Below are 22,849 nucleotides of genomic sequence, written 5' to 3' on the forward strand. Positions count from 1 at the left end.
CCTCTTCAGCAGCGACTTTCACCACTCGCTCTTCCACGTTTCATGTTTTATTCCTCAAAGCAGTTTTTAATGGAACTTTGTGTATTTTTGTTTTGTTTTTTACTTGTTTTCTGTCATTTTAACTTTTTCAATCTTACCTTGGACGGATTTATGAGACGGTCATTTAGAACCGGGACTGTCCAGACGAGGATTTGTGAACTCTGACCCTCTGTTTCTCAAGTTAAAGAAGTTTTCCTCCACTTTTTCAGATTTTGTGACATTGGTTCCATAAAGTTTTTCGTGATATTTTCTACATATATTACTTTTTCACATTTTCCCCCCATATTGGTGCTGATCTCCCCCCGCGTGGCCATGTGGACGGGGCTGCGCTCCCCGCTCTTCGCGCTCGGCTCTGCGCGCTCGGCTCTTCGCTCTTCGCTCACCCTCTGCCTGTCTCTGTTCTCAGTGATGAGCAGCGTCTTCGTCGTCACCGGCTCCGTCGCTCTGATGGTCGCGGGCGCCTGCTGGGTCAGGTGAGGACCGCCACGCCATGCTCCTCATACTCTTCATCCTCCTCATCCTCTACTCTTTTCTTATAAACGACTTAAAAGTGCTAGACAGTTGGATAGTGGTTTTCAACTGGTTTGGGCGTCGGGACCCACAATCCCCCTGGGGTGACGAACCGCGACCCAAATACGACTTAGGGGGTCATATATGTTTTAACATGGACCAACACGGTAGAGTGTTCTGATGCGGAACATTAAAGCAAGTCTACTCCACAGGGCAAACTTAGCACATGGGTCCTCATGAATATGCAAAACAAGTGATCTCGACTATGTGAAATAAAAATGCAGAAAAGAAATGAGTACGTTAAAGAAGCCGGTATAAACCCCACAGAACAATGTACAGTGCCTCTCGAAAGTACTGTTACACCTTGAACTTTTGCACATTTTGTCATGTTTACAACCATCAACATAAAGATTTTATTTTGATTTTTTTACTGAACGTTCACACACAAGTAACCGACGACTGTGAAGTAAAAGCAAAATGATACATGATTCTGTTATTTTTCAAAAAAAAAGAAAAGAAAACAGTGGGGTGTGCATAAGTATTCATACAGCATGAATGAATACTTTGTGGAACCCCCTTTTGCTGCAATAACAGCAGCAAGTCTTTTGGGTTCTGACTCTACAAGATTTGCACATGTAGAGACTGACATTTTAGCCCATTCATCTTTACAAAACTCCAGCTCTGTCACATTAGAAGGAGAGCGTTTGTGAACAGCAGTTTTCAGATTATTTCACAGATTTTCAATAGGATTTAGGTCAGGACTTTGACTGGGCCATTCTAACACATTAATATGTTTTTATTGAACCATTCCATTGTAGATTTATCTTTGTGTTTAGGGTCATTGTCCTGCTGAAGGTGAATCTCCGCCCCAGCCTCAGTTCTCTTGCTGACTCCAGCAGGTTTTCCTCCAAAATGTCCCTGTATTTGGCTCCATCCATCTTCACAACTATTCTTACAATCTCCCCAGTCCCTGCTGAGGAAAAGCAGCCCAGCATGATCTCCTTGTTCGGTCTGATAGTTTACGTGAACAGCCGTGTCTTGTTAAGTTGGCAGTGGTGCTTTACTCTTTCCATTTCTGAATGATGGATTGAACAGTTGCTCCGGGAGATGTTTAAATCTTGGGAAATCTTTGTATAACTTAAGGCTGCTTTAAACTTCTCCACAGCTTTATCCCTGACCTCTCTGGTGCTCCTTGACCTTAATGATGTTGTTTAGTGACCAACACACTCCGACCACAGCTCTGAGGGCCTGAAAGAACAGCTGAAATTATACTGAGAGTAGATTACACACCGGTGCCTCTATTTAATGGTTAGGCCAAGGAGTGAACATTAGGAATGTTTTAAAGGCAATTTAATGCACTCAGAAAATGCTGTATATATACTTATGCACGCCCCACTTTTCACTTTTCTATTTTTTTGAAAAATAACAGAATCATGTATCATTTTGCTTTCACTTCACAGTTGTCTGTTACTTGTGTGTGAACGTTCAGTAAAAAAATCAAAAATCATTGTAATGTTTACAATACAATAAACAAACATTTTATAATGTTTGTTTATTGTATTGTAAACATGACAAAATGTGCGAAAGTCCAAGGTCTTTCGAGAGGCACTGTAGTGCAGTTTGCACCAGTGTAGTCACGCCCACTCAATCATTGTAAGTACTACTCGCAATTTAGCTCCAGGCTCAGTAAATGACTTTAAATATCATGTAAAATATTGTCTTCCGCTCAAAAGATGGTGTTAAATAAGTTAATAAAAGCTGAAATTCAAAACAACCAGATAACTGTCACATTTACAGACTCGATTTGTGATTTTTCTGTGCATTAATGTTAAGGGGGGGTATTATGCAAAATGGACTTTTTCAAGCTTTACATCATGTTATTCTGTCATTCCCTCATTAAAAACATGCCTGAAGTGTTGCCTTGGCACATTCACGTATTTTTGAGTAATCTGTAAAAACTCTGATGGCGGCCATTTTAGGGATAGGTTTGCCTGAGTCCTCCTAGGAACGCCCCCACCTCCTGGAGACGCCTCCGAGCTTTCGTCACCAGCCGAGTAACCAACCACTGCTCCTCAGCAGAACCCCCTCCCCACTGATGCCACAGACAGCGTGTGGAGGGGGCGTGTCGGAAAGAGTCAGAGGTTCTTAAAGAGACAGAGGCCTATTTCAAGACATTCACTACAGCCATTTTGAGAGAGACATTTTATACAAGGCAGTTATTCTAATTTACTGCATTTACAGACCAACAGAAGGTTTGTCATCATTGTAGTGTGATATAGACTGGTGCTATGTGACTGAAAAAAGCATAATACCCCCTCTTTAAGCGCCAGTTTTACATGTAATTAGTTAATGAGAGGCTGCTGAAACAATGTAGATTCCGTCTGTTGAAAATATAGGCTTTAAAAAGTAATAAATGACATGTTTTGCCATTTGAAAAGCAGTTAATTGCTCTTTTCTACGAGAATCTAAAACATGAGCGCTGATACTTTAGGCTCGGTTTGACAAAGCAGCTCGTCTCCATGGGACACAGTGTCAGGCCCTTTGGGAGTCAGTGATCTGCCCCCGCTCATGTCCTGCCTGTGGTCTTTGGTGCAGGTTGTGTCTAAATGTTGTGTCTGCAGGTTACAGCGAGGAGCGCGTCTCTCGCACAAACTGGACTACCCTTCATCCGGACTCAGGAGGCCTCAGGACTTCAATAACCTGGTGAGGAACAAACACGTGACATCACTTCATTTATCAATCAGTCAATCAGTGGTTTTGTACAGGCCAGTGTCACAGCAGGGGTTTCCTCACAGCTGCACCGAACATTAAGGCAATAAAACAGAACAGTAAATAAGACAATGTGAAGTTCAGGGGAATGAAGTGTCCAGGCAAACATAAAGTCCTAATAAGCATCATCAGCAGGCGGTGACGAGCGGTGTGGGCGTCCCCCGTCCTTAGACTCTCCAGCACGGAGAGGAAAAACTCAAAAACCCAGGGGGAGAAGAGAGGAACCTCAGGGAGAAGCACAGAAGGAGAGATCCACTCCCATGGACGGACAGGCTATAGACCCAGGGCTGATGGGAGTCCCTCAGACGGGCCATGATCACAGACCGTCCTGTCCGCAGTGTCCAGTTCCAGTAGGAAGGGAGCGGGACAGGAGACACCATGTGAATATTAATTAATCATAGTAAGACAAAGTCTGCTGTGAGAAGAACAAGGGGATAGTGAGGATTTTGACATTTTAACTGCTGTCGGTTTGGGCTCAGCTTTTCCAGTTTCTCCCTCATTTAGGGCCGGTTTAGTCTGAATTTTGTGTTAATTTTTGTTGACATTTTAGTGATTTTTAAAACAATATATAGGTATTTTTGTGACATATTTTCAATTATTTTTGTATATTTGTCGTACTTTGAGTAAGAAAACCATTGGCTTAGATCAGCGGTTGCCAAAGTGCGGTGCGGAGACCCCTGAGGCCTCCAAAAGTTGTCCACACATCAAACACAGAATGAACTTTAACCCCTTAAAATACCCAATCCCGTATAGGACCCGCTGTTTTGTTCCAGGCATTTGGATGCAGGGTGACACAAGGGGGCGCCCTTCCAACCCTCTCAGTGTAAATGTGAGTTGACTTTCTTCAGAGTGAGACTTTAGGTCAGACACCATGAGTGACAGTAACATGACCCTAAATACAGTGAGCTCTTTGTTTCCAGTAAAAAGGCTGAGGCGTCATTGCTCTTCAGTCACAGACTGAGAAGTGAAGAAGGAAGTCACAGAGCTTCTGCTGTAAAACTAAAGTATGTAGTGAATGAATAAAGAATTAAATGAGAATTCTATTTAAACTGATTATTTCTGAATTCTGATTATTTTTAATCACACAATTGATGCTTTTACAGGTTTAAAAACAAATATCCATATATATTATCTGATGTAGAGTCATGTTTTGTCCAGTTCCTCTGAGTCGTGGTGGGTCCTGGTGGACCGTGACAGATGTGGACAGGACTGTGGTGGATCTACTTTTACTTTGGAGAAAACACTTACTATAGTAACTGTTGAAGAAATGAACCTCATGAGCTTCTCTTGTAACATCTGTCCACATCAGTCCTGCTGCACCACGACTCAGAGGAACTGGGACAAACATGACTCTACAGCAGATACAAATGACAAGGGTTTTTTTTTTGTAGAATGAGAGTCATTGATAATTAACCAATATATTCATTATAGACAGGATTTTTCACACTTATTCTGGAGGAATACTTGAAGTTCAATCTTTTATTGTTGTAGTGTAAGTGTAATGTTCTAAAACAGAATCTCCATGACTTCCTTCTTCACTTCTCAGTCTGTGACTGAAGCGCAATGAGGCCTCAGCCTTTTTACAGAAATAAAGAGCTCACAATTTAGTGTCATGTTACTGTGACTCACGGTGTCTGACCTACAGTGTAACTCTGAAGCCAATCAGATCACAGAGACTCAGAGTGGGTTGGGCTCAAATGTGACCAAACGCCAAGATCCAAGAACTGAGAGTAAAAATAATATTTCAGCGCTTTAACAGGTTAAGAAGTGAATTTGCAATTAGCAGCAGTATTTACTTCATGATCACTGTTCTGAAATCGGTTTGTGAGAATTACAGTAAACAGTGTATATTATATTATATGTTATGAAATGAATGAATAATGTGTTGGAGGCCCCTGTACAGGGCCCTGATGCACTGGACTTTGGGATGATTGTTATGAGGTTAAAGGTCAGACTAAACCCTGCCCATGGCTTTAGTTAGAAATGAGTGACCTTTCACTGCGCTCTTTGATTCTGGACACAGACACAGATCCGGAGTTTTGAATCTGCAGGAACATTGTGGTACATTTGTGACTAAAGATTGTTCTCTTCAGCCCGGAGACAGGAAGCTGGTGCAGAGCGCGCAGATGTTCCACTACCAACACCAGAGGGCGCTGATGCTCTCCCTCGACAGGTCAGAAAGACTCCGGTTTACTAATGCCCTACGTCAAAACATCATCACAGCTTCCTCAGAGAAAAATATGTGAGAAACTTCAGAAAATGTGTCCATGAGTTCATTTTTACACTAAAATTACTTATTACTTACTTACCGTAAATGCTCTAATATAGGCCGGGGCCTTTATTTACTCAACGGCATCTCGGACCAGGCCTTTATTGGAGACAGGCCACAATTAGAGACAGGCCTTTATTTCTATTTGAGCAAAACGGACGACCAGGAAAATGAAGAAAAACGAGATTTGTGTCCATTTGCACCTAAAATATTAGGTTCATTTATTAATTAACATTTCAAACCCTCTCCCAGCGGCTGGAACATTGACTTTTATTTTGTCGGGACAACAGGAAGTGTTTCGTTGCTGTTGGCGGAGCTTTGACATCAATGTCACTGCAGGTTTCTGTTTCGTTTTTACCACGGACTGGATTATTTGTTGTTATCTTGTGTAAAAGGCGAGTTTAGACGGAGCGTTTGTGTTTGTGATCGATCATGAGACTGACCCGAGAGAAGACGAGACGCTCGCGCTGATGGGAGGAGTTATTTTGAGGTGTGGGACTGACCTGCACACGGAGCAGCTGGACGTGCTTTGAAGACGCGATGGAGACTTTATTAAAACCCTGGAGGGTCACACAACATTTGTTGCCCTGTTTCCAAATATCGTCACAGGAGGTTTGAAAAGTGGCTAAATCTGTGTCAAAGTTACGCTCGGATCAGCTCCTCCGCAGCGTCCCCCTCGGCCCGGGTTCCCGTTTGTTTACTTCCTGCACGTGAGTTTTCATTTACACCAGTATGAGACAAATTCCTAACATGGGGAATATTTCTACTGCTATAGTTTCTAATAAAAGCCCCGGCCTGGTTTAGAGACCGGCTTTAATTTGCCTCCGCCAGCCGCGAACCCGGCCTCTGTCAGAGACCCGACCCGGCCACTGTTAGAGACCCGGCCTCTGTCAGAGACCCGGCCACTGTTAGAGACCCGACCCGGCCACTGTTAGAGACCCGGCCACTGTTAGAGACCCGACCCGGCCACTGTTAGAGACCCGGCCGCTAATGGAATTACAGGCCAGTATTAGAGAATTTACGGTACTTATTAAATTCTTTTTTTAAAGGCTTATTTTGAGTACGAGATCTTTTTTCCTTCATTTAAAGGAGCATTATGCAACTTTTTATGCGCAAAAGATCTATATATTGTTAATATGAGTGCATCCCAGGACGCTCCAGGATCTTCATTCTATTTCAGTTGTCCTAGAGACCACTGGGATGGAAAGTAAAGGTGCCACCCATACAGGGTCACTGAAAGGTCAAATACGCACCGATATCAACTTGTTTTTCCTCATAAAAAGTTACATAATGCAACTTTAACAACCTTTGCAACAAAATCGAACTATGGACTGAGCCAGGTTTAACTGTGAGCTTTTGTTTAGCTCCAAAGATTTGCTCAGAGGGATTTTGGATCTGGTTTAGTGCCTTAGTGTTTTTAGTGTAATCTGTAAAAAGAGATCAGTGTGAAGCGTCAAAACTCTCCTCATGGACACATTTCTCACATGTAGTTTCTAAGGTTAGGACCACATTGACTTATTTCAGAATTATGATGATGATTTTTTCCCGGATGACTTTGAACAGTGCATGTAATTGAGCCCAGTGTTCTGACCCGTGTGTGGCGTTCACAGACAGAGGGACAGTCCCAAAGTCCCCGACTCCGGCGCCTCCAGCGACGACGACAACGAAGACGACTTCACCGTCTACGAGTGTCCAGGCCTCGCTCCGGTCAGTGACTCCAACACGCTTTACTACACGCTTTACTGCACGCTTTACTGCACGCTTTACTGCACGCTTTACTGCACGCTTTACTACACGCTTTACTACAGTAGTATTTGTGTTTTTACTCCACTACGTTTGAAAGACTTTCTGTCCATGCGTTTGGTTCATTTACAGGTGAGACGCTGCAGGTGAAAACATACATGTGTAATCCAAATATGGTCATTTCCTTTGTGGGAGACACAGGGCATGTGCAGACAGAGGGACTAAACTTTAGGGATGTTTTCAATCCACTCTTTAACAACATCTGTACTTAAAGGAGCGATCCTTGATTTTTTAATTTTCTGTTATTGGAATAAAATGTGTTTTGTCCTTTAGTATATGGTAAAAACAGACATTTATCCAGGGGCGGACTGGCCATATGTCCATTCTGGAAGAGCACAGAAGGGCCACTGGCTCTAGGGCCACCGGTCCCGCCTTAACCGAGCTTTACCTGAATCTAAAAGCTAAAAAGAAAAGCATCAAAATAGCGACAAAAAAAGATGATGACATGAGAAAAATGTGCCGGAAAAGCAGCAAAAAAAGTGACAAAAAATGTGATGAAAAGTCAACAAAAACACGACGACAAAGCAACGGAAAGGCCACAAAAACGTGACAAAACCATGACAAAAAAATGACAGAGAAAATGTGATAAAAAAGTGACAAAAACACAACAAAAAGCCACAAAAAGTAATGAAGAAACGGCAAAACTATGACTTGACAAAAAGCTACAATCACTCTGTAGGCCTCAGCTTTCAAATGAGGCGTTACAGTGTTGCTCTCCAGCCGAGAAGCTTTTTAGATTTGGGTAAAGCCGAGCTGGAGAAAATGCGCTCCGTTAAGGCGGGTGGGAAGTGTCACATTTACACTAATTTGGGCCAGGCTGGTCAGAGTCCAGGGCTGTTTTTCAGTCCCAGTCCGCCCCTGCGTTCATCCAAAAACTTTTAAAGCCTTTTAATCAGTCATATAATGTCAGACTAATAGAAGTTTTGACAGTGAAGTGACAGTTTTCCTCCTGAAAGTCGTGAAACCTGGTTTAAACTCAGTCCCTGTGACGAATGTTGATGTTGTAAATGCATTAGGAAAGTTTGAGATGAGTTTGGACCAGAAAACAGCAATTTGAAATGTGACTCTGTTTCTTTGTACAATCAGGTGTCGCTCCTTTAAGTTGTTCCAGAAGCCTCCACACTTTACCGGCTCACACGTGGAAACATTTGGAAGATTTTTCACAAAAGTCTTATATCAATATCTAATTCCTGCCTGATTTATTGAGCTTTGAGCCCAAAAAACAAGGAGACAGTTGAATTTTTCTGAGATTTTTTTCCGCTAGTTTATTCAAAAACCAAAGAAGATCCAAAATCTCTCTGAGCAAATCTTTAGAACTAATACCGTAAATTCTCTAATACTGGCCTGTATTCCATTAGAGGCCCGGTCTCTAACAGAGGCTGGGTCTCTGACAGAGGCCGGGTTCGAGGCTGGCGGAGGCAAATTAAAGCCGGTCTCTAAAACAGGCCGGGGCTTTTATTAGAAACTATAGCGGTAGAAATATTCCCCATGTTAGGAATTTGTCTCATACTCGTGTAAATGAAAACTCACGTGCAGGAAGTAAACAAACGGGAACCCGGGCCGAGGGGGACGCTGCGGAGGAGCTGATCCGAGCGTAACTTTGACACAGATTTAGCCACTTTTCAAACCGTCTTCTCTCGGGTCAGTCTCATGATCGATCACAAACACAAAGGCTCCGTCTAAACTCACCTTTTACACAAGATAACAACAAATAATCCGGTCCGCGGTAAAAACGAAACAGAAACCTGCAGTGACACTGATGTCAAAGCTCCGCTAACAGCAACGAAACACTTCCTGTTGTCCCGACAAAATAAAAGGCGTCAATGTTCCAGCCGCTGGGAGAGGGTTTGAAATGTTCATTAATAAATGAACCTAATATTTTAGGTGCAAATGGACACAAATCTCGTTTTTCTTCATTTTCCTGGTCGTCCGTTTTGCTCAAATAGAAATAAAGGCCTGTCTCTAATTGTGGCCTGGTTCCAATAAAGGCCTGGTCCTAGATGCCCTTGAGTAAATAAAGGCCCCGGCCTCTATTAGAGCATTTACGGTATGTCACAAAATCCAACCACACATTTAAACCTGGCTCTGTCCATTATGTAGATTTTGTCACTGCAAATATCAGCAATTTTCATGCCATATTTTGACATGAAAACGTACAAATACAATACTGTACTTCCCTCATATTCCTGTCAGTCGTCCACAGTAGACGTTTCCCCTGCAGCGTCTCGCCTTGAAGAAGTCGGTCTAGTCGCCTGCTAAAAGAAGCTTTTTGTTGTAGTAAAGTGATTGTGTGTGTTTCTGCGCAGACCGGGGAGATGGAGGTGAAGAACCCGCTGTTCGACGACTCCACGCTCTATTTCCACAGATTCCACAAATAAACTCCCCGCGGCGCCCCCTGCTGTTCAGCCCCGGGACAGAGCAGAGCGCCCCCTGGGGTCAGACCTTCGCCGCTTTAGTGTTCCTCTGCCGCCGCTGCTTTGAAAGTGAAAACCGTGGAGTGAAATGTTTGTTCATTTTTCCCGTAGACTTTTTCATGAAAGTGAATCGTCAGCTGTGGCACAACTTCAAAACGACAGTCATTCTACAGAGATGGGCCTCACGCTGAAGGGTCCTGTGTCTGTAGACCTTTTTACCAAATTACCCTCGGACTAAAACATGTACACTAGGTTCCCCTCTCCCTGAATGAAGGACAAGTACAAGAAAGTACTGGGTCGACCTGTGAGGAGCAGTGCCACACCCGGGGGCCCAGGCTGATGGTCAGTATCACCAGAGCCACCTTATCCAGTGGCCAACAGGGGCTGGAGCCCGGGGGCCCACAGGTCAAGGAGCACCCGCCCTCCTGGCCCAGAGGGATACCTGGAGTACTCGCCCTACCTGGCCCAGAGGGATACCTGGAGTACCCGCCCTACCTGGCCCAGAGGGATACCTGGAGCACCCGCCCTACCTGGCCCAAAGGGATACCTGGAGTACCCGCCCTACCTGGCCCAGAGGGATACCTGGAGTACCCGCCCTACCTGGCCCAGAGGGATACCTGGAGCACCCGCCCTACCTGGCCCAGAGGGATACCTGGAGTACCCGCCCTACCTGGCCCAGAGGGATACCTGGAGCACCCGCCCTACCTGGCCCAGAGGGATACCTGGAGTACCCGCCCTACCTGGCCCAGAGGGATACCTGGAGTACCCACCCTACCTGGCCCAGAGGGATACCTGGAGTACCCGCCCTACCTGGCCCAGAGGGATACCTGGAGTACCCGCCCTACCTGGCCCAGAGGGATACCTGGAGTACCTGCCCTACCTGGCCCAGAGGGATACCTGGAGCACCCGCCCTACCTGGCCCAGAGGGATACCTTGAGTACCTGCCCTACCTGGCCCAGAGGGATACCTGGAGTACCCGCCCTACCTGGCCCAGAGGGATACCTGGAGTACCCGCCCTACCTGGCCCAGAGGGATACCTGGAGTACCCGCCCTACCTGGCCCAGAGGGATACCTGGAGTACCCGCCCTACCTGGCCCAGAGGGATACCTGGAGCACCCGCCCTACCTGGCCCAGAGGGATACCTGGAGCACCCGCCCTACCTGGCCCAGAGGGATACCTGGAGGAGTAGCAGGGTTAGGGTTTTTGCGGGATTTAGGGTTAGGGTTATAGGTTAGCGCTGAGGGGGGGTGAGGGGGGGGCTACAGTTCTGTTTAAGCCCTATGGGTACATTAAGGTGGGCCTGAGTATCACCTGGAGCATTCACCTATTGTACATGTTTTATCAGTAGGGGAAACTGGGGGGGCTTCCAGCGCAGACATGGGGAGAACATGCAAACTCCACACACAATTCCAAGCGGGAATCGAACCCAGGACCTTGTAGCTGTGAAGCACAAGCGCTAACTGCTGTGCCACCGTGCTCCTAACAACCCTGTTCAAATATAAAAGTACATGAACTATTCACATATTTCATGTACCTTTATATTTGAACAAGAAGTTAATCGATAAAGAACTTGATCGATTAACCTCTGACCACCCGCCTGAACCAAATGCATTCTGTCCTCATTTGAAAGCTAAGACCCACAAAACGAATCTTTTTCCTCGCATTGTTGCTGTGTTGTGTCACCTTTTGTATGTTTTCTTTTCTTTCTTTTTGTTGAATTTTTTTCATTTTTTGGGTTGAATTTTTGTCACATTTTTGTTGATTTTTTGTCATTTTTTTGTTGATTTTTTGACATTTTTTTGTTGAATTTTTGACATTTTTTTGTTGAATTTTTGTTAAATTTTTGTAGATTTTTTGTTGATTTTTTGTCACATTTTTGTTGAATTTTTGTCACATTTTTGTTGAATTTTTGTCACTCTTTGGTTGAGTTTTTGTCACATTTTTGTCACATTTTTGTCACATTTTTGTCGCGTTTACATCCTTGTTTTCTTCTCATTTTTTGTGGCTGTTTTGGTGCTTTTTTTCCCAAGAAGCTTTTTGATTAGGGTGAATCCAAACTGGAGAAAATAGTATCCGTTCAGGTGGGAGTTAAGAGGTTAAACAAATGTAATAAATCGTTCAAATCTGATCCGTTCCCTCCTCAGACGCCTGATCTAAAGTCATGTGACTCTCTCTGACGCGGTGCCTTTAAACTCATTCGGATTCTTGGAAAAGTTTATGGGAAAAACCGCCCCGTACGATTCAGCCTCTGCAAACACAGACTCTCGTGTTGGAGCGATGCCTTCACTGACCCTCGGGAACCCCAGCGCTCTCTCTGCAGTGCCCTAACAGAGTGATGCCTTCAGGGACGCTGGGGAACGTGTCTGTTTTCGCGATGCCTTCACTGACCTCTGATACAGTGCTACTTGTGTGTTTTGCACTCAGTCTGAAACCGTGTGTGCACTGCCCCCTCATGGCCAAACGCTGAACTGCAATTTGGACTTTCAATGATTTATTTTTTATGGAGGTTTTTAGTCACTACACGGCGATCAGCGAGGCTTTTTTAGTGTTGCATCCACAGTTACAGAATACTCAATACTTGCTTTAAAATGTATTTTGTATTGTATGACATTACTTTGAGTATTGTTTTCGGAATATACTTACAATACTTTCACGTAGTCAAAAAGCACTTTGTAAACTACACAGAGTTTCTTTTCTTCTTGTTATGAACATGAAGCTGAAATGTAATGACTGAGTACTGCGATGTTCAAATGAAGAGTAACTGTACCTGAATACAGTTACTCGTGACGAGTATTCTAAATGTATCCCTTTACTCCCCGACTGGCTTAAAGACGCAGTACGTGCACTTTGTCCCCGTCTGCAGCTTCGAGATCGTTTCTCCCTGAAGTGTCTGAGCGAACACGGTCTTTCTCTTTTTACTGCGAGTGTTTTTAACCTTATTTTAACTCCGCTGTAGCCTACTCTCTCCTCTCTTCTTCCTCTCTTCTCTTCTCCCCCTTTCCTCTCCCTCTCTCTCCCCTCCTCTCCCTTTCCTTTACTCTCTCCTCTCTTCTCCCTCTTTCTTCCTCCTCTCTTTATTTCTCCTCTGCTCTCCCCCTCTCTCCCCTTTCTCTCTCTCTTGTCCCTCTCCTCTTTTCCCTCTCTCTCCTCTCCTCTCTCATCCTCCTCTCCCTTTCTTCTCTCCTGTCCCCTCTCTCTTTCCTCTTCTCCCTCTCCCCTCTCTCTCCTCTTTCCCCCTTCTCTCCTCTTCGTCTCTCCTCTCCCCTCTCTCTCCTCTTCTCCCTTTCCTCTCTCCTCTCCCCTCTCTCTTTCCTCTCCTTACTCTCTCTCCTCCCCTCTCCCTCTCCTCTTTCCCCCTCTCACCTCGTCTCTCCTCTCCCCCTCTCTCTCCTCTTCTCCCTTTCCTCTTCTCCCCTCTGTCCTCTCCCCTACTCTCCTCTTTCACCCCTCTCTCCTCTCCCCCTCTCTCTCCTCTTATGCTTGCCTCTCCCCTCTTCTCCCTCTCTCCTCTCCCCCCTCTCTTATCTTCTCCCTTTCCTCTCTCCTCTCCCCTTTCTCTTTCCTCTGTCCTCTCCCCTACTCTCCTCTTTCACCCCTCTTTCCTCTTCTCCCTCTCCTCTCCCCCCTCTCTCTCCTCTTATGCTTGCCTCTCCCCTCTTCTCCCTCTCTCTTTCCTCTCTCCCCTCTTCTCCCTCTCTTCTCCCCCCCTCTCTCTCTGTTTCTATGCATGACCTCTGACCTGAAGTGGCTGTATCACACTGAGGACTCCTGGATGATGTGTCCTCAGTGAAGTGTAAATACAAACTGGTTTTCTGTGACGTGTTTCTTTACCTCAGCTCCGTGTCTCATGTTTTTATGAATGAAGCCGAGACGCGGCAGAAAAACGCCTGATTTTTAGTTTCCAGGTTTTGGTCAGGGTTCACATTGATATCACTATATCCCTCTCGCCTCAGCCCCATTCAAAGTGTCCTTTATTAAACATAACGGTCAGACGGAGGAACAGCGCCCCCTGGCTGATCCTCTCATTATTACTGGACCACGTCAACAAAAGCCCAGTGTCAAATGTTGAACGTTGCTGCTTTCATGCTGGATCCACTCCTGTAAGAAAGTAAAGTACAGATCCACAAGTACAGCTCTGTAGGAAGTGATACTGGGAACAACCCAATGTTTTCTGCAGTTTTCTTGTCGGTAAATGATTTCTACCACAGTAACAAGCGCTTTTGTTTCTGTTTGATTCCGTTCTGTTTCTTCCGCTTGTAAGGACTCAGTTCTGGACCTGAAACTCTCCTTTGTTCAGTTGGAGACGCTGTTTATGCATGATGTACAGATCTATCACATAAATATTTATATGATCTTCAAACCGTCCTCGTCTCTGTCGTTTTTTCGCTGAAGGGTGACCACAGTTCAGAGGAGGGTGGGGTCAACGCTAGGGCTGTCACGGTATGGAAATGTTACCTCACGGTTATTGTGACCAAAATGATCACGGTTTTCGGTGTTATCGCGGTATTTTATTTAATGTGTGTTAATATGTTCAGAAAGCATTGATAGTCCTGCACAAACTGAAATAGTTTCAAAAAAGTTAAACAGTGTTTATTACATTTAAAAAAATACAGACAAAGCCTTTTCACATCAAAGTAAAGGAACTATAACGATGTGTTGTTGATCGTTTCGAGGGTTTTACATGTACTATTTATAGCACCAGAAACGAAGAAGAATATTTTTGAACAAGATAAACCGTCTATATCAGACACGGCTTATGCTGGCGGTGGCGCTGCAGCCGCACTATGGGGCGACTCGTTACATTCTCCCTCAACCCAAAGTCCCACATCAGCATTTCAGCTAAAACGCTAACGTTAGCTTACTGCTATAGAGCTGTGGAGACGGTCACGCAGGAGAGTCAGAGGTTCGAAGTCTTGCTGCTTTAGAGACACTTTTTCCTGCACGTTCCGCAAACAGGAAAACTGTCTCTATCAACTGTCCTTCGGCTTCTTAAAATACACAAAATATGTCCAGACTTCAGGCTCGGTCTCTGAGGCTGATAGATCCTGCGCTGTCGTGTCGGACATGATTCCAGCTTCCAGAAAGTTTTGTTTTGGTTGTAGCTACAGAGGCGCCTGCGGCGACTTCAGCAGATGAGACGGCGGCTCATGAGGCTCACTTTGCCTAAACCGTGGGCGTGTTAATCCACCGCGGTAATTTTTTTTTGCAAAAACAAGACGGTAATTATTATTATTGTCAACATTTTCACCGGGGTTTACCGCTACACCGGTAACCGTGACATCCCTAGTCAACGGAGACGCTTATTGTGTAAAAACAGTGTAATATAAATGCATTTTACTGTTTCAAATAGATTTGAGGATGTTTTCTATTTGTTTGCAGCTTTAAAAAAAACAGGCTTCTTCCTCTAACCGGACGGCCGGTGTGCTGTAAGGGATGAGGGGTTGTGGAGGAGTGGGGGGTGAACATGTGCTTTTGTTTTTGTCACGTTAACACAATTACGGCCGAGCGAGTGCCGCCCCTCGCCACAGCGGGACCGCCTACATCTCTTCATCTCAGTACACGAACAGTGTCACGATGGGGTTTCACCTCTAGGCCAGGGGTCACCAACCGTTTTTCAGCCGAGGGCTACTTCAAGAGCCTTAAGTTGTTCGAGAGCTACCAGTTAAAAACAAATCCGAAAGACTTAAACGTGCACTGTTTACTTAGGATATTGACCCCATATTATGTTAAAATAGCTTTATTTTAAACTCGTACCGAGTCACAAGAACAGAAATAACTTTATTCAACAAAATTAAGTGTTTTACACCTTAGAAAAAGTCTCAAGGGCTACTGGGCATGACCCAAAGGGCACCACGCTGGTGCTCTAGGCAACACCATCCATACATTTTCTTCCACTTCGTCGTGGGGGCAGCTGTTGGAGTAGCCCAAATCACATTGCACCAGCCCCTATGGCTCCTCCTGCAGGTGGTGGGTCCACAGAAGGACGGCCTCATGGTTCTAACCGGGCCTGTTGGTCTCTCATAAGGAGCTTCTGAACCGCTCTTTGTCTGACCCGTCATCTAGGACCTGGTTGCCATGGGAGACCCGACCAGGGGCACGAAGCCCCCGACAACAGAGCTCCAGGATCATTCAGGTGCTCAAACCCCTCCACCACATAAGGTGGCGGATCCAGGAGGGGGTAGTGCAACACCTCATTTGAAAACTAAGACCTACAAAACGGATCCTAACTTTTTTGTTGTGTTTTTGTCTCTTTTTTTTGGTAATTATTTGTTGCTTTTTCCATTGTTTTCATCGCTTTTACATGGCATTTTTGTTGTGTTTTTTTGTGTGGCTTTTTTGTTGCTTTTTTGTTGCTTTTTCATCTCTCTAACTCTCTTGACTGCGGAAGAATTCCGCAGTCAATTATTGGTTTTCATGTTCTTTATTATTATTCCTCTTCCATCTTTTTCCCGATTTTCTAGAGCCACGTATGACCTGAGGTGGCAGTAGTGAGTATAAAATGGCTAACTTGCATCTAGCCCCTTTAAATGAAAATAAAACGTTGTATTTCCGTAATATAATGGGTTATTCATCTTACCCCATTCTGTCCTACTCAGAGTGATGAGTAACAGGAAATATGAAGGTTACATAAAACATTGAGCGTTTACAGCGTCAATAAAACTCTATAAAATGAAAGGCCTGAATAAGCGTTAGCGATGTTTCCACTGACGATCAACGGAAAGAGCTCTGGTATTTCCCTTCACAGAAAGTCGCCGGTTCAATACTCAAGTCATATACTGTTCTTCTGTTCCGTCCAAAACACTTCCTCACCACAGGCCCCACGGTTATTCATGATTTGATGTAGTTTATAGTTTTTGCTTTTAACTATCACTCTTAAAGGTTCATGATGTAACTTTTTATCCGAACAAAATAAGTTGCTACTTGTGTGTATTTAACCTTTCCATCCCAGTGGCCTCTGTGACGGTCCAGGGTCGGTTGTTTCTGGTAGGTTTTCACTGCTGATGGTCATAGGTGCCGATGTCGTGGATGCTGAGGGGCCCGAGCACCCACCGAGATCTTTGGGCACCAGGTGAAGCATCCCTGATTACAAAATGACTCGATAGATATAATCTGTAAATCACCAGTTAGCTAGGTTTCTGTGCTTTATTTGTTGCAACATTAAAAAGTAAAGAAATACAGTTTAGCCTATTGTTGTGACACAAGAGTGAAGTTCAGTGAGATGATTAGAATGGGCGCAAAACACAGGGGGAGTGACATCACCAACAGTTTCTTCTTCTTTTTGGCAGAATCCTCCTTCCTAACCGACAGCCCAATTCGGAGGCTTCTTATAATGGCGGACGCTGACGCACATCCGGTTTAGCTAAGACCTCTTACCAGTTTACCGGTTTCGGATTCAGCCAGTGGTAAGCCGCTGCATCTCCCCAAGAGCTACTGCAGTGGCTACATGACCCTGTGCATGACGGGAGAACGGCCAGCACCTGTCAGCGGCTCTCGCCCAGGTGATTGTTTGTTTGTTTGTTTGCCCTCTCCTCAGGGCAACACTGTAAACCAGGGGGCCCAAACTTTTTGTCTCTTAGGGCCAAAATGAAAAAGTGCCTGTGAGTCGCGGGTCAAACACGGCGATGTCAAGCACGAAAAACACATAACTGCAAATTATAAAGTTCCTTTTTTTTCGATAGCCTACATTTGCATTTGATTCTATCCATGCAAATAACATGCTATATTAAAACAAATGGTAACTATGGCAAAAGCCTAATTTTAGTAGAAGCAAATCAACAATTGTAGCAATTTAGTGCAAAAAAAACACCTGTATCTACAGCACCTACAGTAACTTTACCTCATTCATTAACTCAAAGAACAAATGATTATTTTGAAAGTGTCAGTTCTGCATCAGTTCTTTTCTAAGTCATTTTTTTTTAACAAATACTGTTGTCGATGTAACAACCTTTGCAACAAAAGTTGGAAAACTGTGAAAGTTGATGCTCTGTGATTGATAAACACCAAGACACCACAACAGTGTTTCCTTAACTTTGCGAAAGCAGTGAAACAGCGCCCCCAATTTGACGCTGGTGGTCAAAAAGTGTACTGCATCCATATTTACCATTGAGAATGAATGGGAGAGAGTTAGTATTACACGCAGCGCAAAAGTAGGTCACTCTCTGGTGGCCAACAGAATTGTTTCGGCGGGCCAAATTTGGCAATATAGCTCATGTTTGATGCTTCTCAGAACAAACTCATGATTTAAAAGGAATTATGTTTTCTCACAAACTTGAACAAACGATCCATCCATCCATCCATTTTCTTCTGCTTTATCCGGGGCCGGGTCGCGGGGGCAGCAGTCTCAGCAGAGATGCCCAGACGTCCCGATCCACACACACCTCCTCCAGCTGTTCTGGGGGGACCCCGAGGCGACACCAGGCCAGCTCGGAGACATAGTCCCACCAGTGTGTCCTGGGTCTTCCACGAGGCGTCCTCCCAATAGGACATGCCTGGAACACCTATTACTAACAAATGGGAAAGTTTTCTCTGATGAAGAATGATGTCACTGGAGTAAAGGAAACAGATCAGGGGAGTAAATGAGTTTTATTTAGGATAAACTTGAAATGAATGTGATAACGAACGAGATGATCTGATGCTGCTCTCACTGTTCTCTGCATTGTAAGAAATTACTGTGAAATTATGTTTTTTTTTTTTTTACAGTAATAAACTGTTTTCTTAAGAAAAAGCTGCTTACGGTAAATTCCCACAGGAAAGGACACACATATATGTTCAGGAAGTCCAAGTTTAAATTTTACGGTATAATACAACATTTGTCCAACTCAGACACATACTCAGGCCTCCTGTCGTCTGAAGATCTCATTTAACTTGAGGACAATCATGAGGCTTCTGGAGCTGCAGCTTACTTTACCTGACAGAGAAGGATTTCACATGGATCTTTTCTTTCCTCTTGAGAAATAAGGTAAATGTTTTCTCTATATAGTACATGCTTGAACTTTTGGTGACGAGATCACTGTATGTCTCCACTCTTTATCCACTAAAAAACAGTTTTTGAAATGATGATTATATTCAGACAGCCAAGGCAGTTGAGAGTGCCTTTAGCCACAACATTAATAAAGTGGGATAGATGACCCAGTTATTTTATTATATTTTACATTTGTTTAACCAGGTGGGGGTTGACAACCTTTCTGATCTCTAACAATGACACCTGACACTAAAGAACACCCAATTGTACATTTCTTAGAAGTAGGTGGAACATACACTTCTCTTGGTAAAACAAGCAAGCACTACACAGAAAGGCCCCGTCCGAAAGCAGTAAACTGGTAAGAGGTCTTTAGCCAAACCGGATGTGCGTCAGCGTCCGCCATGATAAGGAGCTTCCGAATTGGTCTGTCAGTTAGGAAGGAGTTAGGAAAAGGAGCCTCGATGCTAACTAGCATAGCCACTTTAGCATAGGGACCTCTGGTGCTAACTAACCGGTGATTAGGAGCTATGTGCCATCCCATAAGCCACTGCGCAAAACCCCCCACCCCCGAGTGATTTATGTGCAACCAATGTTGATTGACAGGAGCACATTTAATAATAATTAGAAATAATTAAAAAATAAGATTGTGCACATGCCAAACTTTATATAAGTGATAAATCCATGTTGTCGTCCCCACAGCTCAGTCACATGTCAGTGTTAAAGAGGAAACTCAGGAAACGGATTAAATGCTTTTGTTTTCATTTAGTAGAAACTTGTTTGGATCATTTGGATTTTATTTCTCCTTAAATGTCTTTGTTTGGTCACTATGTTGTTGTTGGACACTGTACAGTAGGGGGCGACATGCGCTTTTTATTGGCCTGCACTCCAGTTGGTGATGTCACTTCCCCTTCGGTAAGGACGGTCGAGTTGTGCAAACAGCTCTGAAGCTCTAGTTCACTAACTGCATAGAGGTCTAACAGTCGACCTCATAAAAGGTTAAGGATTAGTTGCTAGTGTTAGTGCTTAGAGGCTACAATTTGATGGTTTCAGACGCAGCCCTCGACTCACAGCACCCACGAGCACCACGCACCAAACCATCTGTTCCACGTTTATTTAGAAGAGTCATTTAGATGTGTGTTAATGAAAAGGAAAAGCGGCAATGAGACCTACAAGTATAATCAGCCCAACTTGTGATTCTTGTAACATTAGTGGGCGGGGCTGTCTAGAGTTAGTGCTTAGAAGCTATAATTTGATGGTTTCAGCTGAAATCCTCATCCACGCTTTCATCACTTCCAGACTCGACTACTGCAATAGCCTCCTCTACGGACTTCCCACCACTCACCTCCAAAAACTGCAATACATCCAGAACTCTGCTGCCCCGCCTCCTCACCCACACCCGGTCCAGAGAACACATCCCCCCCGTCCTCCAGCAGCTCCACTGGCTCCCTGTTCAATATCGTGTTCAATACAAGCTCCTCCTCCTCACCTACAAATCTCTCCATAACCTGGCCCCGCCCGACCTCACCGAGCTCCTGCAACAACACCAACCCACCCGCCGCCCAATCAGATACGAATTTGTGGGGGTTTTCTGACAGCACTTGAACATCAATAAACACTGGATGGATGGTGCTTGGCTTGAATTGCATTAGTAGACAGAAGCATTGTCTATCGGTTGAATTAAAATGTCATTCTTTTAGATTTTCTTCAGTCTCTGGCGAGTGGATGTTAAGTCTTGGGGGCCAAGTGATTTACCGGCGAAGCTTCCAGTGTGGTCTTTCTGCACATCATCTTTTCAACCTTGAATACCAAGAGGAAGTCTCTGACCTTGAAATTCATTCAGAGGTATGCAAATGCATAGTGGTATTGTGATAAAACGCAATTAAACAAAATTAAAATGTGTTGCTCATTATTTTGTGATTGTGTCTCCAGATGTTTCATCAGTATCAGCACCGAAAAGGGCTCCAAGGCAGGTCAAGGGAATGTCATTTTGAAGAAAACTGGGAAACTGGTAAAAAAAAAAAAAAAAGTAAAAAGTATAACAGTGACCATCAAGCCTAATGTGACGACCCTGATGAAAAACCTTATTGACCATAGAAGGGGATTTATCTAACTGGTAAAACCTTTTCACTTTTTCTCAACATGTTTTACTCACTTTTCCTTTAATTCCTACATTTGGCAATGTTGGAACATATTGTTCTTCAAAAAAGTTTAAAATTACAGATTTGTAGTTAAAATGTTTCGGATAATATGTTTTGATGAACTACATTTGATTTTCAGTGATCTGTGTTCATTTGAAAATGTTCAATAAAGCACTGATCCTACGAATTGCATTTGAAGTCTCATTTTGAAAAACCCAGTTACTTTTATCCGCATGATACCGTAGGTAATCAATATTGTAGTTTACCGTTAAATATGATTACAGTAGTTCACCGTCACATTATGCCAGAACATCTTACGGTAACCCCCCGTTAAATTAGAAATATTTATGGTTGAATACTGTAATCTTTATACAGTTCCAAACTGTTGTTTTAAGGACTATCATAAATTTACGGTAAAGAGCAGGAAAATATTGTTGCCTTGTTCTTTACCGTAAATGTACAAACATTTTTCTTACAGTGTGGATAGGGAGCGGTCGGCTGGACTTTGGACCTTATTTTACGCTCTAGTTGTGCCTGCTTCTCACACTGATCATCCAGAACAAACTTGTTTTTTACACTCTATGGTTTCCTCAACTTTCGACCTCCGTCAGCAGGACGAGACTGACGCGTTTTTCCACACATTTTAACTTTGATCAGTTTTGACCAGAGTTCGTCATGAAGATCTTTATGGCCGTGATTCTTCTGGGAATTCTCATAAATAACTCCACATCCAGTGAGTATTTCTGCATTTGTTTGACTTGTTTAGGAAAGAAAATAAACCAAAAGTGCACGTTTTTGTGTTCGGGACTCAACTTTGCTTCTGTCCTGAAATGAGTAACATAGACCAACATTTGTTTAACCTGTTACCTGCCGTCCCCCCTCATTAGGGGGTTAGGGTTAGTTAACCCCCTAATGAACGGCAAATGTAATGTAAGTAAATGTAACTCACACAGATCTCACATATTTCTAGAAACTAGAAGGTCTTGGCTTTGGGATTTGGATGTAAATAATGTAAATAACTGTAAACCCTAATCCTAACCTTAACCCTAAAGTGGCAGTTAAGTGGTTCGGGATAATAGTTCTGTTTCAGAGCTAGTTTTTTGTCTTGAAATGTACTTTCTCTTGCTCTGACATCAACTGCGTCACTGGAATTGACAATAAAATAATTATAGCAACTGTTTAATTTATAAAGGAGAAAGACATCATTTTGATCAGCAATGTTATTAAAAGCTTAATGTTAAAAGGGAAAAAACACGGTCTTAATTATTACATTTGCACAAACAAGTAGCCTATATATGGATTCCTTAAAGTTGATTTCCAAAAGTCCTCCATAGAAAGGCAGAAGCTGTGTCTTAAAGGATCTGTATCATGCTATTTTAGTCATCCCAAGGTAAAGTATAGGCATTCATGTGATAGATTGTACCTCTGCCACTATGGAGTACATTTTTTTGTGAGAAATATAAGTATTTTCTGGGGGTATTTTGCAAACCTGGAATACACGTCACTTCGATGCAGTTAACTCTGCCCCCTCTCTCCGAGCTAATCTGCCCATGCATTATTAGCAGTAAAAGAAATATAAATATCACAGCAGTAACTGAAGTTATTTTACAATACAGTTACCGTAAATGCTCTAATACAGGCCGGGGCCATTATTTACTCAAGGGCATCTAGGACCAGGCCTTTATTGGAACCAGGCCACAATTAGAGACAGGCCTTTATTTCTATTTGAGCAAAACGGACGACCAGGAAAATGAAGAAAAACGAGATTTGTGTCCATTTGCACCTAAAATATCATTTATTAATTAACATTTCAAACCCTCTCCCAGCGGCTGGAACATTGACGCCACAGGAAGTGTTTCGTTGCTGTTAGCGGAGCTTTGACATCAATGTCACTGCAGGTTTCTGTTTCGTTTTTACCGCGGACCGGATTATTTGTTGTTATCTT

The 22,849-nt window shown here is 43.7% G+C and overlaps 1 protein-coding gene across 1 annotated transcript in view; it reads left to right on the top strand.

Annotated features, from left to right (window-relative positions):
* Window positions 1–9,858, top strand: part of LOC306972137 (neural proliferation differentiation and control protein 1-like) — a 44,463-nt gene extending 34,605 nt beyond the window's left edge. Inside the window, exons 5-9 of the mRNA XM_079568627.1 lie at window positions 446–512; window positions 3,171–3,252; window positions 5,412–5,491; window positions 7,198–7,294; window positions 9,697–9,858. Of these exons, the coding sequence (XP_079424753.1) occupies window positions 446–512; window positions 3,171–3,252; window positions 5,412–5,491; window positions 7,198–7,294; window positions 9,697–9,768 (398 nt within the window). The 3' untranslated portion in view covers window positions 9,769–9,858. The remainder of the gene's footprint in view (window positions 1–445; window positions 513–3,170; window positions 3,253–5,411; window positions 5,492–7,197; window positions 7,295–9,696) is intronic.
* Window positions 9,859–22,849: the final 12,991 nt, after the last annotated feature.

Source organism: Gobius niger (assembly GCF_951799975.1).
Source record: "Gobius niger genome assembly, chromosome: 1".
Taxonomy (NCBI): Eukaryota; Metazoa; Chordata; class Actinopteri; order Gobiiformes; family Gobiidae; genus Gobius; species Gobius niger.